General features: G+C 46.0%; 1 protein-coding gene across 3 annotated transcripts in view; it reads left to right on the top strand.

The window, feature by feature from the left end:
• Positions 1-534: 534 nt before the first annotated feature.
• The window catches only part of abcc3 (ATP-binding cassette, sub-family C (CFTR/MRP), member 3), a 163754-nt gene continuing 144764 nt past the window's right edge, over positions 535-19524 (top strand). For all 3 annotated transcript variants that reach the window (XR_010977594.1, XM_068058613.1, XM_068058612.1), the window contains exon 1: positions 535-670. Coding sequence is in view for 2 of the 3 variants with exons in the window: in XM_068058613.1 (XP_067914714.1) it covers positions 635-670 (36 nt within the window). In the remaining variant the exon portion in view is untranslated. The remainder of the gene's footprint in view (positions 671-19524) is intronic.

Raw genomic sequence — 19524 nt, 5'->3', positions numbered from 1 at the left:
CAGCATGTGGGATCCAGGGTGAGGGATCCAGCAGGTGGGATCCAGTGTGTGGGATCCAGGGTGAGGGATCCAGCAGGTGGGATCCACTGTGTGGGATCCAGGGTGAGGGATCCAGCAGGTGGGATCCAGTGTGTGGGATCCAGGGTGAGGGATCCAGCAGGTGGGATCCACTGTGTGGGATCGTGTGAGGGATCCAGCATGTGGGATCCAGCATGTGGGATCCAGCACGTGTGATCCAGCATGTGGGATCCAGCATGTGGGATCCACTGTGTGGGATCCAGGGTGAGGGATCCAGGGTGATGGGCGGGGCCAGTGTCTCAGGTGGGGGCGGGGCCGATGTGACGGGTGGGGGCGGGGCCGGTGTGACGGGTAGGGGCGGGGCCGGTGTGACGGGTGGGGGCGGGGCCGATGTGACGGGTGGGGGCGGGGCCGGTGTGACGGGCGGGGGCGGGGCCGGTGTGACGGGCGGGGGCGGGGCCGGTGTGACGGGCGGGGGCGGGGCCGGTGTGACGGGCGGGGGCGGGGCCATAAAGCAGTCCGGGGCGCGACCGGTTTCAGTGTTCTCGTCGCTCGCGCTCTCCCGAAGTAACTCCGATTCTCTTAGCGAGTTATTGGTCTCCTGTCGGACGGCAGCATGGAGTGGCTGTGTGGGCCTGGGTCCCGGCTCTGGGTAAGAGGCGCAGTCCAGCAACGAGGCGCTAATTGTGAGGGAACTGCCGGCGCGGGGAAAGTGAGGGGGGAGAGGATGTTGTGGAAGGTCTGTGTGTATGGAGAAGGGTGATGGGTGAGTGTGGGATGTTGGGGAGGGAGTAAGGGGTGGTGGGTGGTGAGGGGAGGGGGTCCTGGAGGGGGTGAGGGGAGGGGATACTGGAGGGAGGGAGTGAGGGAGGGAGGGGGTGAGGGGAGGGGGTCCTGGAGGGAGGGAGTGAGTGAGGGAGGGAGGTTATGGAGGGGGTGAGTGGAGGGAGGGAGTGAGTGAGGGAGGGGGTGAGGTGAGGGGAGGGGATACTGGAGGGAGGGAGGGAGGGGGTGAGGTGAGGGGAGGGGATACTGGAGGGAGTGAGAGTGGAGGGTACTGGAGGGGAGGGGGTACCAGAATGGAGTACCAGGGGAGTACTGGAGGAGGGGAGGTGGGTACCAGAGGGGGTACCTGGGGAGGGGAGTACTTGTGGGAGTGAGGATGGGTGGGGTGTTGGGGTGGGAGATGGGATGGGTGATATTCTCTGTTAAGTTGCTGGGCTCTATGGCCATCTCTTCCGGCACGAGATCCAGGTTCTTGCAACGACCCCTTGGCTGGTAATAATGTGTGCCACCTTCAGCCATGTCTTCTTGGTGAGACTTGCTGGCCTCCGTTTCTCTCTGCTGGAAACAGGACCTGTTCTGTTGGTGAGGCTAGTATTTATTGTTGAGTGTTACAGATGTGGAGGTGATGGGCATTCTCCTCTGATCCACTGTGATCATCACTCCTGACCTGCAGCAATTGGCGTTGAACCAAATGACTTGCTCGGAGAGTAGTGAGAGTGAGCCACATGGATCCATCTGTGCCGGAGACTGACCTCCACTCTCCATTAATCTGTTGGGTGTTTTCTGATTACATTCAGGCTGTTTTCACTGGGCATTTTTTTTTCTGTCCCCAGCCTGTAATTTTTGTTGTATTTAATTTTCACAACTTGGTGTTGTGGGATTTGTGCTTGTGACTGAATGCCCATCCAGAGGCCCCTTTCCCTAGTGATTAATTGTTTTAAGTTCCTCCCTCCCTTTCACCTTCTGATGCACAATTATATCTGGGATGTTATTTGTATCTACAGTGATGGTAGATTCAAAATATCTCTTCAATTCATCTACTTTATTTTCTATTAATTCCCCAGCCTTACACTCTAGAGGATCAATGCTCACTTTACTTTTTTATTTCCTTTTTAAATACCTGTAGAAACCTGCTATCTGTTTTTATATTTCTATCTAGCTTTCTCTCGTACTCTAATTTCTTCCTTCTTATTAGCTTTTTGTTATTCTTTGCTGCTGTTTATATTCTACCCAATCTTCTGACCTGACACTCATCTTTGCAGAATTATGTGCTTTTTCTTTCAATTTTGTCAGTTTACTTTCGCCAGCTCTGCCTTTAATTGCCCTTATTTAAGCCTGAACCTTAGATTCACCCTTCTCTCCCAAACTGAATGTGAAATTTGATCATATATGTTCGATCATTCATTGTGTAGCTGAACAGAGTCACTGTATGTTCAGGGTAAGGATTACTCAACAACAGCCTTTAATGTAATAAAGTGTCCCAAAGTGGTTCACAGGAGATTATAAAAGAAATTTGATACGGAGCTAGGGTAAAGAGATTTAAGGGCAGAAAAATGAAAACCTGGTCAAAGAAGTACACTTTAAGGAGTGTCTTAAAGGAGAAAAGGGAGGTAGAGAGGAAATTCTAAAGCTTAGTGCCCAGGCAACTGAAGGCAGGGCTGCCAGCGGAAGAACAATTAAAATTGGTGCGAATAAGGACACGGGCAGCAGAGTTTTGGATGACCTCAAGTTTTTGGAGCACAGAATGAGGGAAGCTGGCTAGGAGTGTGCTGGAATACTCAAATCTAGAGGGAATGTAGGCATGGATGAGAGTTTCAAAAGAAAAGGTAAGGTTACAGAAGTAATTGTACTGAGTTACTGTTTATTCACGGTAATGGTTACTCAAGCAGTATCTTGTAGTAACTTGCTGTTGATCTGAAGCTGTGGGATCAGTGTTTTGAATCTTCCAGACAGGTCCTTCCTGAAGTCAGGCCACGTGAACCTCTTACTGTTTCTGCCCCCAGGAAGAAAGGAGCTGCATCTTTGAGTGAAGATCAGAGCTGTTCTGAAAGATTGTACAGTCAAAACAGCAACCAGAGTCGTTTAGTGTCTGAAGTTGTGTTTTATGATCTAAAGGGGTGGGGAAATTAAACTGGAGCATTTGATTATTTGCATAGTCTTTTTGGTTTGTTTTACCTGAAAGCTGGCTCATCATCCGGTTTGGAGCCAGAAGCAGTCAGTCACTGAGAAAAATGTGGCATTGTATCACCTCCCTGGGACTTGCCTAAGTCATGTGGTGCCCTCTCCATGTGGGTGGATGTTTATTCACTTCCCTCTCACTACATGCTCTTGTAATCCAAGCTGATGCTCTGCTGCAGTACTGAGGGAGCGCTGCCCTGTTTTTGGAGCGGCGGGCAGTATTGAGGGAGTGCTGCTCTGTCGTGGGAGGGCCAGTATTGAGGGAGCGCTGCCCTGTTTTTGGAGCGGCGGGCAGTATTGAGGGAGTGCTGCTCTGTCGTGGGAGGGCCAGTATTGAGGGAGCGCTGCCCTGTTTTTGGGGAGGCGGGCAGTATTGAGGGAGTGCTGCTCTGTCATGGGAGGGGCAGTGTTGAGGGAGCATTGCCCTGTCTGATGAGTGTGTAGGGTCAGTGCTGTGGGAACGCTTCCCTCTCAGTGGTGCTGATTTTCAGATGAGACACTAAACCGAGTCTCTGTCTACTCCTCAAGTGGATGTAAAAGATGCCATGACTGCTATCTGAAAGATGAACAGGTGTCCTTGGCCAATATTTATCCCTCAACCAACATCACAATACAGATTACCCTGGTCATTATCACATTGTTTTTGGGAGCTTGCTGTGTACAAATTGGCTGCTTTGGTTGCAAAGTGCTTTGGGATTTCCTGTGGCTGTGCAAGTGAATTTTTATGGGGAGGCTGTGTGTGACCTGGGTAAATTGAGGGTAGACTGTGTGCGTGCCACGGAACTGTTGTGTAAATGAGCTACTGGCTTTCACTTTGCAGTAACACACAGTTGTGCAGGTCTAAGGAACTGTACAAAGCAGGTTCCCAAGGTAACTGGGAGGATTACTATTTGTCTGGCTAAGGCAGTAGGTTGAGCATTAAACTGACTCCAGATACTGAATGCATTTTCCTGGACCTCCGGCTCTGAGTCCTGTATTGATGAAGGATCTACCAATCTAGTGCTCGCTGTTTGGAATGAGGTGTGTAGGATTTGTTCTGTGTGTCTTGTGAAATCTGTCTTTACTGCAGGGCATGTTGGACAAGATGCTGGGCTTCACAGTGATGTGTTTTTGCTGATGCAGGGCTCGATGTTTTAAACATTGACTTGAGATCAATTTGCAACTCGCCTTAACTGCTTTGACGTCCAGGTCTGATCAGTCTGAAAACCAAAAACAAGATTGTGCTTGGTGATATTTCTGGCTTTTGATTTTTATCTTGTTTACTACAGAAATAAAAACTTTTTTAACCCGTGCAGTCCCGAAGGCCAAACTAAGATATGGGGTCCACTGGCACTGACCACTGGCCAGTACCCCACCCAAAGAACAGGTGCAGCTGGACAGTCACTGTCAGTCGTGGGATGTTCATAGTTGAGCCTGATCTAGTTGTCACCCAACATGCCCGTGCTTCTGAACAGAAGCCCCTTGACCAGTGATTAGGAGCAGGACCGATTTTGGTTGTAGATTCCAGCCACTGTCTAGGTTCAAGACAACTAGCCTGGTACTACCCTGATTTATACCAACTCAACAGTCACTGTTTAGCAAGTTTATCCAATCAGAAGAGGTGTCGCTACTTGCTCCATAGTTCATGCTGTCCTGCAAGTAGGTGGGTGTGGACAGGTGGCCCCTTCCTGGGGTTTGTGCTGGGGGAGGGGGAAGACAGACAGAAACACGCAGTTCCGATGAAGGGTCACTGACCCAAAACGTTAACTCTGCTTCTCTTTTCACAGATGCTGCCAGACCTGCTGAGTGGTTCCAGCATTTCTTGTTTTAATTTCAGATTTCCAGCATCCGCAATATTTTGCTTTTAGAAACACATAGACTCCTGGGCCCTGAATGTATATAGTGATGAAAGTGGTCCCAGGACAGAAATACATGGAACGCTGCTACCCACTCCCAATCACTCTGTGAAACTACTCTTGAGCTCTGGAATAAGTTATGATGGACTGAATCGCCTTTCTCTTCTATCTATCTTGTTATAGGGAAGAGTTATCTAGGCCTGGACACACTGAACTGCCTGTATTACAGCCCTGTGGCCCCTGTCCACTTGATGTTTCAGCATTTGCTATGCACAGAAGCACACCCAGAGTGAGCAGAATCTCTCCGTGTGTGTGTCTCGCACACTTGCACTCTCTCTCGTGCTTGTGCTCTCCCTGCCCTCATATGAGCTGTGTCATTGGTTCAGTACACTGTAAAATGCACTATTGGGAGAAACCTTTATGGTCCTGCCATTAAGAGGCATCTTGACAAATACATGAATAGGATGGGAATAGAGGGATATGGACCCCGGAAGTGCAGAAGGTTTTAGTTTAGGCAGGCATCAAGATCGGCGCAGGCTTGGAGGGCCGAATGGCCTGTTCCTGTGCTGTACTGTTCTTTGAACATTCCCCTTTTCAGGAATTGCAGCAAAAGTAAAATGGAGGACAATCACAACTTGTCTCAACAGTTCCCTCTCTGCGTCTTTGCCTTGCTCCTTTCTGACCTCCTCGCTACATCGCTGCCTGTTCCTGAGTCAGTGGTAACCTGCTATCTAGTCCCAGGCCCATAGTTCTTCGACACACCTAATCCCTTGCTCATCGCCTGCTCAGCCTTGATTGCACTTTCCTGTGTGCTCCCTGGTCTCTGAATGATGACCTTTGAAGAGGTACTCTGCTGCTGTACTTCCAACAATGCTTCTGGTTGACTCTGATCCACCCTTGCTATTGAAGGTGAGACTCAGCAGGCCTGTGAGTACCAGGTTCCCAGCCCAGCAGAGTCCACTCACAGGCACTACACAAACGAATCAGTCGTACAATCAGAAAGAGGCCATTCGGCCCATTGTGCTTGTGTCGGCTCTTTGTTAGAGCTAGCCAGTTAGTTTCGCTCCCCTGTTCTTTCACCATAACCCTGTAACTTTTTTCCCCTTCAAGTATTCATCCAATTCCCTTTTGAATGTTGTTGAATCTGTTTCCATGGCCCTTTCAGACAGCGCGTTCTAGATCACAGCAACTCACTGTTTCCTCGTGTTGCGCCTCATTCTTTTGCCAACCTTGAATCTGTGCCCTCTGGTTACTGACCATATAACACTGAAAACAGTTTATTTACTCTGTCAAAACCCTTCATGATTTTGAATACTTCTATTAATTCTCCTCTTAACCTTCTCTGCTCCAAGGACAGCAATCCCAGCTTCTCCAGTCTCCCCACATAACTGAAGCCCCTTATCCCTGGTATTAATCTGGTAAACCTCCTCTGCACCCTCTAAATGGCCATGACATCCTTCTTGATGTGTGGTGTTCAGAGTTGAACACTCTATTGCAGTTGGGGCCGAACCAGTGATTTATTAAAGGTTTGGTATAACTTCCTTGCTTTTCTACTTTTATTCCTCATTGATAAAACCAAGGATTACATGCTTTTTTAAATAACCTTCTCAACTTGTCCTGTTACTTTCAAAGAGTTTGTAGATATGCCCCTGTTGCGTTCTAGATTACCTGACCAGCGGAAACAATCTCTCAGCTTCTACTCTATCAAATACTTTCAGAATATTGTGTGTCTCATTTAGATCGCCTCTCATTCTTCTAAACTCCAGAGAATATAGGCTCAATTTACTCAGCCTCTCGTCATAGGACAAGCACCTCATCCCAGGGTCCAATTATAGTAAATCTTCGCTGCACTGCCTCCAGTGCAAGTATATCCTTTCTTAAATGTGGAGACCAAAACTGCGCACAGTATTCCAGGTGCTGTCTCACTAAAGCCCTGTACAATTTTAATAAGACTTCTTTATTCCTGTACTCCAATCCCCTTGCAATAAAGGCCAACATGCCATTTGCCTTCCTAATAACCTGCTGCACCTGCTTGTTAACTTTGTGCATTCCTTGTACGAGTAACCCCAAGTCTCTCTGAACATCAACACTTACCAGTTTCACACCTTTTTTTTAAAAAAAATCTGCTTTTCTATTTTTATGACCAAAGTGAACAACTTCACACTTCCCTACATTATACTCCATTTGCCATCTTGTTGCCCACTCACTTAGCCTGTTTATATCTCTTTGCAGCCTCTCTGTGTCCTCCCCATAGCTTACCTTTCCACCGAGCTTTGCATCAACAGCAAACTTAGATACATTACTCTGTCTCGTCGTCCAAGTCATTAATATAGAGTGTAAATAGCTGAGGTCCCAGCACTGATCCTTGCGGCACCCCACTATTCACTGCGTGCCAACTTGAAAATGCCTCATTTATGCTCACTCTCTGCTTCCTGTCTGTTAACTAATCCTATATCCATGCTAATATATTACCTCCAACACCATGAGCCCTTATCTTGCCTATTAATCTTTTATGTGGCACCTTTATTGGATGCCTTTTGTTAATCCAGGTATACTACATCTACTGGTTCCCCTTTATCTACCCTACTAGTTACATCCTCAAGTAGCTCTAATAAATTTGTCAAACAGGATCTCCCTTTAGTAAAACCATGCTGACTTATACTATGCTTTTCCAAGTGCAATGCTAGACTTTAATAGTTTCCAGCATCTTCCCAATGACTGATGTTAGACTAACTGGCCTGTAGCTTCCTGTTTTCTCTTTACCCTTTATATTGCCTCTCCTTGTTCTTCCCACCAAAATGTATCACTTCACACTTCTCTTCATTAAATTTCATCTGCCACGTGTCTGCCCATTCCATTAGCCTGTGTGTCTTCCTGAAGTCTGCTATATTCTCCTCACTACATTACATTTCTAATTTTCGTGTCATCTGCAAACTTGGAAATTATGCCCTGTATACCCAAGTCCCTCCAGTCTGAAGGACACCTGTTCACCACTACTCTCTGCTTTCTGTCCCTTAGCCAGCTTTGTATCTGTGCTGCCACCGTCTTTTTAATCCCATGGGTATCAATTTTGTTGGCTTTTGACATCAACCACACTACCCTCATCAACCCTCTCCCTTACTTCATCCAAGAGCTCTATCAAGTTAGTCAAACACAATTTGATTAACAAGTCCTTGCTGACTTTACTAACCCATACTTTTCTGAATACCAATTAATTTTATCCCAGATTACTCTCTAAAAGTTTCCCCACCACCCACGCTAGGCTGACTGACCTGTAGTTGCTGGGTTTAACCCCTTTTTTTTTAATAAAAGAAAGTATCTGAATAAACAATATGCTGAAGTTGCTGTGGCTGGTTGGGAGGCGACTACTGTTTCCAGGAGAGAAGCCAAATAGATGTTTATAGAATGCCTGGTATCCATAGGAATCATAATGATTGTTGACTTTTAATTGGTCAGGAAGAAAGTACAGGGCCTACATATAAAGGAACTGTAATTTGTGCAGGAAAAGGACTATTTGCTTTAAAATGTTTTGTTTTAAATGTGCAATTGTAGGAAATGTTTGGCTGCTCTCCGAGGATGTGTTTTTTAAGTGTGTTTGGTTTTATCTGTAACACTCTCCTCTGAGTCAGAAGATTCAAGTCTTGCTCCAGAGATTTGAGCATAAAATCTAGGCTAACGCTCCCAGCACAGGACTGAGGGTGTGCCATGCCGCTGGAGGGGCGGGACTGAGGGCATACCACGCTCCCTTCTTGCGGATGAGGTGTTAAAACAAGACTCCATCTGTCCTCTCGGGTGGAAGTAAAAGATTGCACGGTATTATGTCAAAGGTGTGCAGCTGTCCTGACCAATTGTTTTTATATCCAGACCTCAGTCAACACTGAAAACAGATTATCATCGAATGACACAGCACAAAAGGAGGCTATTAGGCCCATCATGTCTATGTCAGCTCTTGGAAAGAACTATCCAATTAATCCCACTCCTGCTCTTTCCCCAGAGCCCTGCAATTTTCTTCTTTTCAATTATTTATCCAATTCTTGTACTACTTTCAATGTCGTATACTGTATTCACTGCTCACAATGTGGTCTCCTCTACATTGCGGAGACCAAACGCAGATTGGGTGACCACTTTGTGGAACATCTCCGCTCAGTCCGAAAGCATGACCCCGAGCTTCCGGTTGCTGGCCATTTCAGCACTCCCCCCACCCCCACCCTGCTCTCATGCTACATCTCTGTCCTGGGCTTGCTTCAGTGTTCCAGTGAACATCAAGCAAGTTCGAGGAACAGCATCTCATTTACTGATTAGGCACACTACAGCCTGCCGGACTGAACAGTGAGTTCAATAATTTCAGAGTATGACGGGTCCCCCTTTTTTATGCATAGTTATTTTTTTTTCCTTTTTTTATTTTGGGATTTTAGTTTATTTCCACTGTGCTTACCCACTTTTTTTTTTATGTGTTTTTTTATGTTAGTGCTTGGAGTGCTCTGTGCTTTACAGTCATTGACACCCTATCTGTCTTTCAGCACACCGTTAACATACCGTTCACCTTTGTTCCATGACCTTCTGGTCAGTTATTCTGTGACCCTGTCCTATCAACAACTTCACCTTTGTTATCTCTTGCCCCACCCCCGCTTTACTTTCTTAAAACCTTTTACATTTCTAATATTTGTTAGTTCTGATGAAGGGTCACTGATCTGAAACGTTAACTCTGCTTGTCTCTGCACTGATGCTGCCAGACCTGCTGAGTATTTCCAGCATTTCCTGTTTTATTTCAGATTTCCAGCATCTGCAGTATTTTGCTTTTATTATAGTATCATGTAACATTTGTTAAATTTCATCTTCCATGTCTGCCCATTTCACCAGTCTATGTCCTGCTACTGTTTGTTACGATCCTTCTCGTTGTTTACTACATTTGAGTTTTATGCTATCTGCAAACTTTGAAATGATGACCTGTATATACAAGTCCAGCTCATTAATATATATTTTAAAAAAGAAGTGGTGCTAATATTGACTCCTGGGGAATACCACTGTATACCTCCAGTTTGAAAAACAACCGCTCCCCACAACTCTCAGCTTTCTTAGCCAAATTCCCATCCATACTTCCACTATCCCTTTAATCCAAAAGGACTTAAATTTTGCTAACAAGTCTATAATTAGGTAATTTGTCTGCCCTCATCAGTCCTCTCCTACTTCATCAAAGAACTTGCTCAAGTTAAACACAAAATAAAAAACATAAAATGCTGGAAATACTCAGGTCAGGCAGCATCTGGGATTGAGAAACTGAGTTAATGTTTCAGTTTCTGATGGAAGTTCATTGACCTCTCGTGCTCGCTCTCTCTCTCTGACCCTGCTCCCATATCAAAGGAGGATTGGACGATTGTGGCCAGAGCCTCAGTAACCTTTGACCTTTACTTCCCTCTAACCTAGGGGGCATCCTATCCAGCCTGGGTATCTTTTTCTACGTTTTCAGTACCTCTTTATTTTTATCTTCTTTACTGCCTCCTCTTTTACTGATACATTGGCAGCATCCTCTTCTGTGATGAAGGCTGCAATTACTCATTTAGTATCTCAATCATGCCCTCTGCCTTCCCAAGAAGATTTTTTTTTTTTGATCTCTTCAGCCCTACCCTTCCTTTTTTTGACTGCTTTTTTTACGATGAATACAAGTCCTTTTTCTATTTCTTATCAATAAACCGACTGTACTGAAGTGAAAATTTTAGGCCTGTGGCAGGTTTGTTTGGAGGAGGTGAATAGGAAAAAGGAGAGCCAGAATTGGAGATGGTGAGAGAATGGAACAAAGTAATGGATGATGAGAGACCTGCTGAGTAATGGGAGATCAAGGATGAGACAAACTGAGGGGCAGGAGATAGAAAACATGGATGACTCGATACTAGCTGAAGAGTTGCATTATTTTCTGTTACCTCACTAGAAGTAGATGTAAAAACTGTGACTGAAAGTTTGGAGTTTGTGTGTCCATCTCACTTGTGGTACAAGGACCATTCTGACTAAACTGAGTCATACAAAGATAACCAGGTTCTAGTATCGATTGTCTGCTTCAATGTTTGTCTCTTGCTGTGTTCAGTGGATGCTTCTGCAGATTGTCCTCCATGTCTAAGCTTATCTTGGGAGATTGTTGCCGTAGTTTGTAATGTTTGAGTACCTTAGGATGTCTTGCTATGTTAAAGGCGCTATATAAATGCAAGTTGCTGTTGTCATCGTCCTGCTATAAACTATCCAGAGAGCACTATGGGACAAAAAAATGAGTACAGACTGAATGAAGGCCATTTGGCCCATTGCTTCTGTGCTTTCCACAGCCCAGCTACAATCTCCATTACCATGGACTCTCTGCCCATTCAGTCTCCTGAGGGAATGTTCTGTGCAAACAATTCCCAATGGCAATTGAGTGAAGCTCCAGAATATTTATCCATCTGCACTGTCCACCCCTGGCAGGCTGCCCACCCAAACCACCCCTCTACAAGCCAGGTGCTTAGGAACAGTTATATCCTTTTGGAGTATATCATATTTTATAATCTGTTCCTAGAGCTGCTATAAGAATAGAGATTTTCAGGATTCTGAAAGGATTTGAGAGGATGAAGAGTGGGAGATTGTCCCCACTGTTTGGTGAATCACTGACAAGGGGCACAGACTGAGCACCATAACTGGGAAAATGAAGGGAGAAGTTAGAAATGTTTTCACACAGAAGGATATTAGAACAGGAAATGGTTTACCACAAGGGAGAGACAGGGACAACAATTAAAAGGGAACTGGGGAAGGATTTGAAAATGAAAGTATGAAAGAATATGGGGAAATGGCAGGAGATTATGTTTAGAGCAGGTGATAATGGTCATAGAATCTTACTGCACAGGATGAGGCCATTCAGCCCATTGTGCTGTGTCAGCTCTTTGAAAGAGCTGCCCAATTTAGTTCCACAGCCCAGATTTTTTTTCCCATAACACTGCAAATTAATCCTTTTTAAAAAGCAACTGGATATGTACTTGAAGTTCCTCTGGAATCTGATGCCACTGCGCTTGCAAATAGTGCATTCCAGATCTTAACAAACCTCTGCGTGAAGAAATTTCTCTTTTTTTTTTTTCCCCCCTCTGATTCCTTTTCCAGTTTTAAATCTCTGACCTCTAGTTACTAACCTATTTGGCAGAGGAAACTGAGCAAGTAGAGAGAAACTATCAAAACCCTTTGCAATTTTTGAATACCTCTATCACATCTCCCTTAACTGTCTGCTCAAAGGAGAACAATCCCAGCTGGTCCAGTCTCTCCACATAACTGAAGTTCCTCATCCCTGATATCATCCTGGTAAACCTCCTTTGTACTTTCTCCAAGACCTTGACATCCTTCCTAAAGTGTGGTGCCCAGAATTGGACACCGTACTCCAGCTGAGGCCTAACCAGAGATTTATAAAGGTTTGGTATAGAATGGTTACAGCACAGAAGGAGGCCATTCGGCCCATCGTGTCCATGCCAGCTCTCTGCGACAGTAACCCGCTCATTCCTACTCCACTTTTTCCTCATAACCCTGTAATTTTCTTTTCTCCAGATAATTATCCAGTTCTCTTTTGAAGACCTCGATTGAATCTGTTTCCACCACACTCTCAGGCAGTGCATTCCACATCCTAACCTCTTGCTGTGTAAAAACATTTTCCCTCGTCGCTGTTGCTTCTTTTGCCAATTACCATAAATCAGTGTCCTCTGGTTCTGGATCCTTCAGCCAATGGGAATAGTTTCTCCCTATCTACTCTGTCCAGACCCCTCATGATTTTGATCACTTCTATCAAATCTCCTCTCAATCTTCTCTTCAAGGAGAACAGACCCAGTTTCGGCAGTCTATCCAGGTAACTGACGTTCCTCATCCCTTGTTTTTGTATTTAATACCCCTATTCACAAAGCCAAGTAGTCTGCACACTCTTAATCACGTTTATCAATTTGCAGTGTCATCTTCAAGAATTTGTGAATATTCACCTCCCAAGTCCTTTTTGTTCTTGTACCTCATTTCCCCCCCACCAGCACCATTTAGACTGTACTGCATCGCCAGGTCATTTCTCCAAAGTGTATCTGTCTCCGTTAAATTATGCCTGCCCATTTCACCAGTCTGTTTGTGACCTCCTGAAACCTGCTGCTATTCTGTTAACTATATACTACGTTGCCATGTTATGTACCATCCGCACACTTCAATACTTTCTGCCAACTGCTAAGTCTCTTCGACTCGTCACTCTTTAGCCCCGCCTTTATGGCTGTCTGCCAGCTCTGGTGATCACTAGCAACTGACTCCCAAGACTTGTGATCAATGTCACAGGACTTCATGTCGCGTTTGCAGACGTCTTTAAAGCGGAGACATGGATGGCCGGTGGGTCTGATACCAGTGACGAGCTCGCTGTACAATGTGTCCTTGGGGATCCTGCCATCTTCCATGCGGCTCACATGGCCAAGTCATCTCAAACGCCGTTGGCTCAGTAGGGTGTATATGCTGGGGATGTTGGCCGCCTTGAGGACTTCTGCGTTGAAGGTACGGTCCTGATACCAAGGACTCTCCGGAGGCAGCAAAGATGGAATGAGTTGAGACGTCGTTCTTGGCTGACATACATTGTCCAGACCTCGCTGCCATAGAGCAAGGTACTGAGGACACAGGCTTGGAACACTCGGACTTTTGTGTTCTGTGTCAGTGCGCCATTTTCCCACTCTCTCTTGGCCAGTCTGGACATAGCAGCGAACGCCTTTCCCATGCGCTTGTTGATTTCTGCATCGAGAGACAGGTTACAGGTGATTGAGCATAGGTAGGCGAACTCGATTGAGCATTTCTGATGTCCTGTCCCATGATGTTCATTTTCTTGAGGCTGATGGTTAGGCCAAATTTGTTGCAGGTAGCCACAACCCTGTCGATGAGTCTCTGAAGACACTCTTCTGTGTGGGATGGTAATGCAGCATCATCAGCAAAGAGGAGTTCCCTGATGAGGACTTTCTATACTTTGGTCTTCGCTTTTAGACAGGGAAGGTTGAACAACCTGCCATCTGATCTTGTGTGAAGGAAATATCCTTCTTCTGAAGACTTGAACACGTGAGAGCAGCAGGGAGAAGAAGATCTCAAACAGTGAAGGTGCGAGAACACAGCACTGTTTCACGCCATTCAGGATATGAAAGGGGTCTGATGAGGCGCTGCTAAGCTGAATTGTGCCTTTTTCATATTGTCATGGAATGGGTGATGATAGCTTTGGACATCCAATCTTTGCTAGTAGTCTGAAGTGACCATGTCTGCTGATGAGGTCAAAGGCTTTGGTGAGATCAATGAAATATATATATCAAAAACAATGGTCCCAATATTGATCCCTGGTGGACCCCACTGCACACATACTTCTCTCCAGTCAGAAAAACATCTATTCACCACTACTCCCTACCTCCTATCCCTTAGCCAATTTCTGTACCTTTACCACTAACCCTTTAATCCATGTATTTCTATTTTCCACATAGGTCTGTAGGTGTACTTTATCAAATGCCTTTTGAAAATCCATATTTACAGCATTTAATACACAGGGCCCTGTTCTTTGCAGACAGAACATGTACACACATTGTGCCTGTTTCAGCTGAGCAAAATAAGTGACAGCCATTCGCTGGTTCATTCCTCCGGGCAATGCCTTGACTAATCAGTCATGCTGCGTGGTTTAAATTTCAAACAAAGCTTGGCAGTTAACTGTCAGTCACCGTAAACTGGTGCATTCTCCATGGCAACACCTGTACTCGAGTTCACTTGCCAACCAATCAGCACTCTCTTCTCATGCAGTATAAGTTGTTGTTTTCCCTTTACATTGGTTAGTCTTGCAGATTGTCCTGATGAGTGCAAAACAAAAAGCTTCAACAACATGTCTCTATTTTCAGCAATTTACAGTATTATTTGATTATCTTTGTCAGCTGTCTGTTAGTCCATTAAAGAACTCAATCAAATTTACCTTTAAGAAATGGTCCTGGCTATCCCTTATTAGTCCATGCTTCTCCAAGTGAGAATTAATTTTGTCCTTTGGCAATTGCCTTTAGTTTCCACACCACTGATATTAGATTGATTAGTCTGTAGATGCTGGGTTTATCCCTCTTCCCCTTTTTTGTTTAAACATTTGCAACCCTCCAGTCCTCTGGCACCACTCTGTTATCCAAAGTGGATTGGAAAATTGTGGTTAGAACACTTGCTATCTCCACCCTTTCCTTCAACAACCTAGGATACATCCCATCTGGACTGGAATGTCAGTCAGTCAGTGACTGGGCTGTACTATTGAGGGTCAGTCACAGTGATAGTGCTCCACAGTGGAGCACTCAGTCATTGACTGCCTGCACTGTTGAATAGGGGCTCAGTGAAGATGCAAGTTCTTTTAAATATGAGGCCTGAAAGTAAGGGAGGGCACGGGAGAGTGACCGAGCACTGCAGATAGATGGCTGCAACTGTATGTTCCAGATTTCGTTTTCGTTTGGTTTAGTTTAGTTTAGTTTAGAGATACAGCACTGAAACAGGCCCTTCGGCCCACCAAGTCTGAGCCGACCATCAACCACCCATTTTTATTCTAATCCTACCCTAATTCCATATTCCTACCACATCCCCACCTGTCCCTATATTTCCCTACCACCTACCTATACTAGGGGCAATTTATAATGGCCAATTAACCTATTACCCTGCAAGTCTTTGGCATGTGGGAGGAAACCGGAGCACCCGGAGGAAACCCACGCAGACACGGAGAACTTGCAAACTCCACACAGGCAGTACCCAGAATTGAACCCGGGTCGCTGGAGCTGTGAGGCTGCGGTGCTAGCCACTGTGCCGCCCTATTGAGGAAGTTTTTGCGAATTAAGTCCAACGATGGTTTGTGGTGCAGATTACAGTTTGCAGACTTATCCCCTAATCAGAAGTTTATAAAAGCAGCAAGTGAGCCTAAGATGCTGAGATAGTGCTGTGTTGCAACTGATGCTTGCTGCATTATCAGTGTGTACACTTTTTGGTCTTGTTTCTAACCACAAGTGGAGAAGTGTTTGGCTGCTACATAATTTTGTTTGGCATCAGCAAAAAGTTTTGCCATCAAATTCTACATGTTTAACCTTGCTGTATATTCATGTTTTTGACCATGCTTTTGAACTCATTGCAGCAACAGTGTTGGGAATGGGGTAGGGTTCCTGCACCCAGTATCCCAAACACCCCCAAAGCAGGTACAAAATAAAACTACACAAAAAATAAGAGCTCATGGTGTTGGTAACATATTAGTGTGGATTGGTTAGCTAATAGGAAGCAGCATATGGCATCAAGGAGCCCTAGAAAAATTGAAGTCCATGGGAATTTTTTATTTCGAGATACAGCACTGAAACAGGTTCTTCGGCCCACCGAGTCTGTGCCGACCATTAACCACCCATTTATACTAATCCTACACTAATCCCATATTCCTACCACATCTGTCCCTATATTCCCCTACCACCTACCTATACTAGGGGCAATTTATAATGGCCAATTTACCTATCAACCTGCAAGTCTTTTGGCTGTGGGAGGAAACCGGAGCACCCGGAGGAAACCCACGCAGACACAGGGAGAACTTGCAAACTCCACACAGGCAGTACCCAGAATTGAACCCGGGTCGCTGGAGCTGTGAGGCTGCGGTGCTAACCACTGCGCCGCCCCAATTGAGGGGGAAAAGTCTCCACCAGTTGGAATCATACCTAGCACAAGGGAAAATAGTTGTGGTTGTTGGAAGTCAGTCATCTGTCCCAGGATATCAATGCAGGAGTTCCTCAGGGTAGTGTCCTAGGCCCAACCATCTTCAGCTGCTTCATCAATGACCTTCCTTCCATCATAAGGTCAGAAGTGGGGATGTTCACTGATTGGTGCTGAGCACTGCATTCAGCACTCCTCGTACTGAAGCAGTCTTTGCCCGCATGCAGCAAGACCTGGATAACATTCAGGCTTGGGCTGATAAGTGGCAAGTGACATTCATGCCATTCAAGTGCCAGGCAATGACCTCCAACAGGAGAGAATCTAACCACCTCCTCGATGTTCACGAGTATTACCATTGCTGAATCCCCAACTATCAACATCCTGGGGGTTACCATTCACCAGAAACTGAACTGGACTCGCCATTTAAATACATTGGCTACAAGAGCAGGTCAGAGGCTGGGAATTCTGCGGCAAGTAACTCACCTACTGATTCCCAAAGCCTGTCCACCATCTACAAGGCACAAGTCAGGAGTGTGATGGAATAATCTCCCCTTGCCTAGATGAGTGCAGCTCCAACAACACGCAAGCAGCTTGACACCATCCAGAACAAAGCAGTCTGCTTGATCGGCACCCCATCTACCACCTTCAACATTCACTACCTTTACCACTGATGCACAGTGGTAGCAGTGTGTACCATCTACAAGATGCATTGCAGCAACTCACCGCACTTCCTTCAACAGCTCCTTCCAAACACACGACCTCTAACCACCTAGAAGAACAAGGGCAGTAGATGCATGGGTGTTCAACTCCAGAAAGCTTGTTGAGGAAGGATGATGCTGGAGCCTATCTTTATTCAGTTTCACATTCCTTGTACAGAGTAAAAGGATTACAGACACATAGCTCCTCACTCCAAAACCATCCACTAGTCTCTGTAAATGTCTGCTTATAAATGCTCAAGAAAGACCCCAGTTAACACCCTCCACCTGCATATAATCAAGAAATTGATGCACAACTAACAGATTCCCTTCCTTTTTTTTTATTCATTCAGGGATGTGGGTGTCGCTGGCTAGGCCAACATTTATTGCCCATTCCTAATTGCCCTTGGGAAGGTGATAGTGAGCTGCCTTCTTGAACCGCTGCAGTCCATGTGGGTTAGGTACACCCACAGTGCTGTTAGGAAGGGAGTTCCAGGATTTTGACCTAGTGACAGTGAAGGAACGGCAATATAGTTTCAAGTCAGGATGGTGTGTGACTTGGAGGGGAACTTGCAGGTGGTGGTGTTCCCATGCATTTGCTGCCCTTGTTATACTAGGTGGTAGAGGTCGCAGGTTTGGAAGGTGCTGTCGAAGGAGCCTTGGTGCATTGCTGCAGTGCATCTTGTAGATGGTACACACTGCTGCCACTGTGCATCGGTGGTGGAGGGAGTGAATGTTTGTAGATGGGGTGCCAATCAAGTGGGCTGCTTTGTCCTGGATGGTGTCGAGCTTCTTGAGTGTTGGAGCTGCACACATCCAGGCAAGTGGAGAGTATTCCATCACACTCCTGACTTGTGCCTTGTAGATGGTGGACAGGCTTTGGGGAGTCGGGAGGTGAGTTACTCGCCTCAGGATTCCTAGCCTCTGACCTGCTCTTGTAGCCAATGTATTTATATGGCTATTCCAGTTCAGTTTCTGGTCAATGGTAACACCTAGGATATTGATAGTGGGGGATTCAGCAATCGTAATGCCATTGAATGTCAAGGGGAGATGGTTAGATTATCTCTTGTTGGAGATGGTCTTTGCCTGGCACTTGTGTGGCACGAATGTTACTTGCCACTTATCAGCCCAAGCCTGGATATTGTCCAGGTATTGCTGCATTTCTACACAGACTGTTTCAGTATCTGAGAAGTCACGAATGGTGCCGCACATTGTGCAATCATCAGCGAACATCCCCACTTCTGACCTTATGATTGAAGGAAGGTCATTGATGAAGCAGCTGAAGATGGCTGGGCCTAGGACACTACCCTGAGGAACTCCTGCAGTGATGTCCTGGAGCTGAGATGATTGACCTCCAACAACCACAACCATCTTCCTTTGTGCTAGGTATAACTCCAGCCAGCGGAGGGTTTCCTCTTGATTCCCATTGACCTCAGTTTTGCTAGGGTTCCTTGATGCCATACTCGGTCAAATGCTGCCTTGATGTCAAGGGCAGTCACTCTCTCCTCACCTCTTGAGTTCAGCTCTTTTGTCCATGTTTGAACCAAGGATGTAATGAGGTCAGGAGCTGAGTGGCCCTGGCGGAACCCAATCTGAGTGTCACTGAGCAGGTTATTGCTAAGCAAGTGCTACTTGATGGCACTGTTGATGACACCTTCCATCACTTTACTGATTGAGAGTAGGCTGATGGGGTGGTAATTGGCCAGGTTGGATTTGTCCTGCTTTTTCTGTACAGGACATACCTGGGCAATTTTCCACATTGCAGGGTAGATGCCAGTGTTGTAGCTGTACTGGAACAATTTGCCTAGGGGCGTGGCATGTTTTGGAGCACAGGTCTTCAGTACTATTGCCAGAATATTGTCAGGGCCCATAGCTTTTGCAGTATCCGGTGCCTTCAGTCGTTTCTTGATATCCCTCGGAGTGAATCGAATTGGCTGAAGTCTGGCATCTATGATGCTGGGGACTTCAGGAGGAGGCCGAGATGGATCATCAACTCGGCACTTCCGGCTGAAGATTGTTGCAAATGCTTCAGCCTTATCTTTCGCACTGATGTGCTGGGCTCCCCCATCATTGAGGATGGGAGGATATTTGTGGAGCCACCTCCTCCAGTTAGTTGCTTAATTGTCCACCACCATTCACGGCTGGATGTGGTAGGACTGCAGAGCTTAGATCTGACCTGTTGGTTATGGGATCGCTTAGCTCTGTCTATTGCATGCTGCTTACGCAGTTTGGCACGCAGATAATCCTGTGTTGTAGCTTCACCAGGTTGACACCTCATTTTGCGGTATGCCTGGTGCTGCTCCTGGCATGCCCTCCTGCACTCTTCA

Source organism: Heterodontus francisci, chromosome 26 (assembly GCF_036365525.1).
Source record: "Heterodontus francisci isolate sHetFra1 chromosome 26, sHetFra1.hap1, whole genome shotgun sequence".
Lineage (NCBI taxonomy): Eukaryota > Metazoa > Chordata > Chondrichthyes > Heterodontiformes > Heterodontidae > Heterodontus > Heterodontus francisci.
The sequence above is the reverse complement of the archived record's forward strand: the minus strand, read 5'-3'. Positions and strand labels throughout refer to the sequence as shown.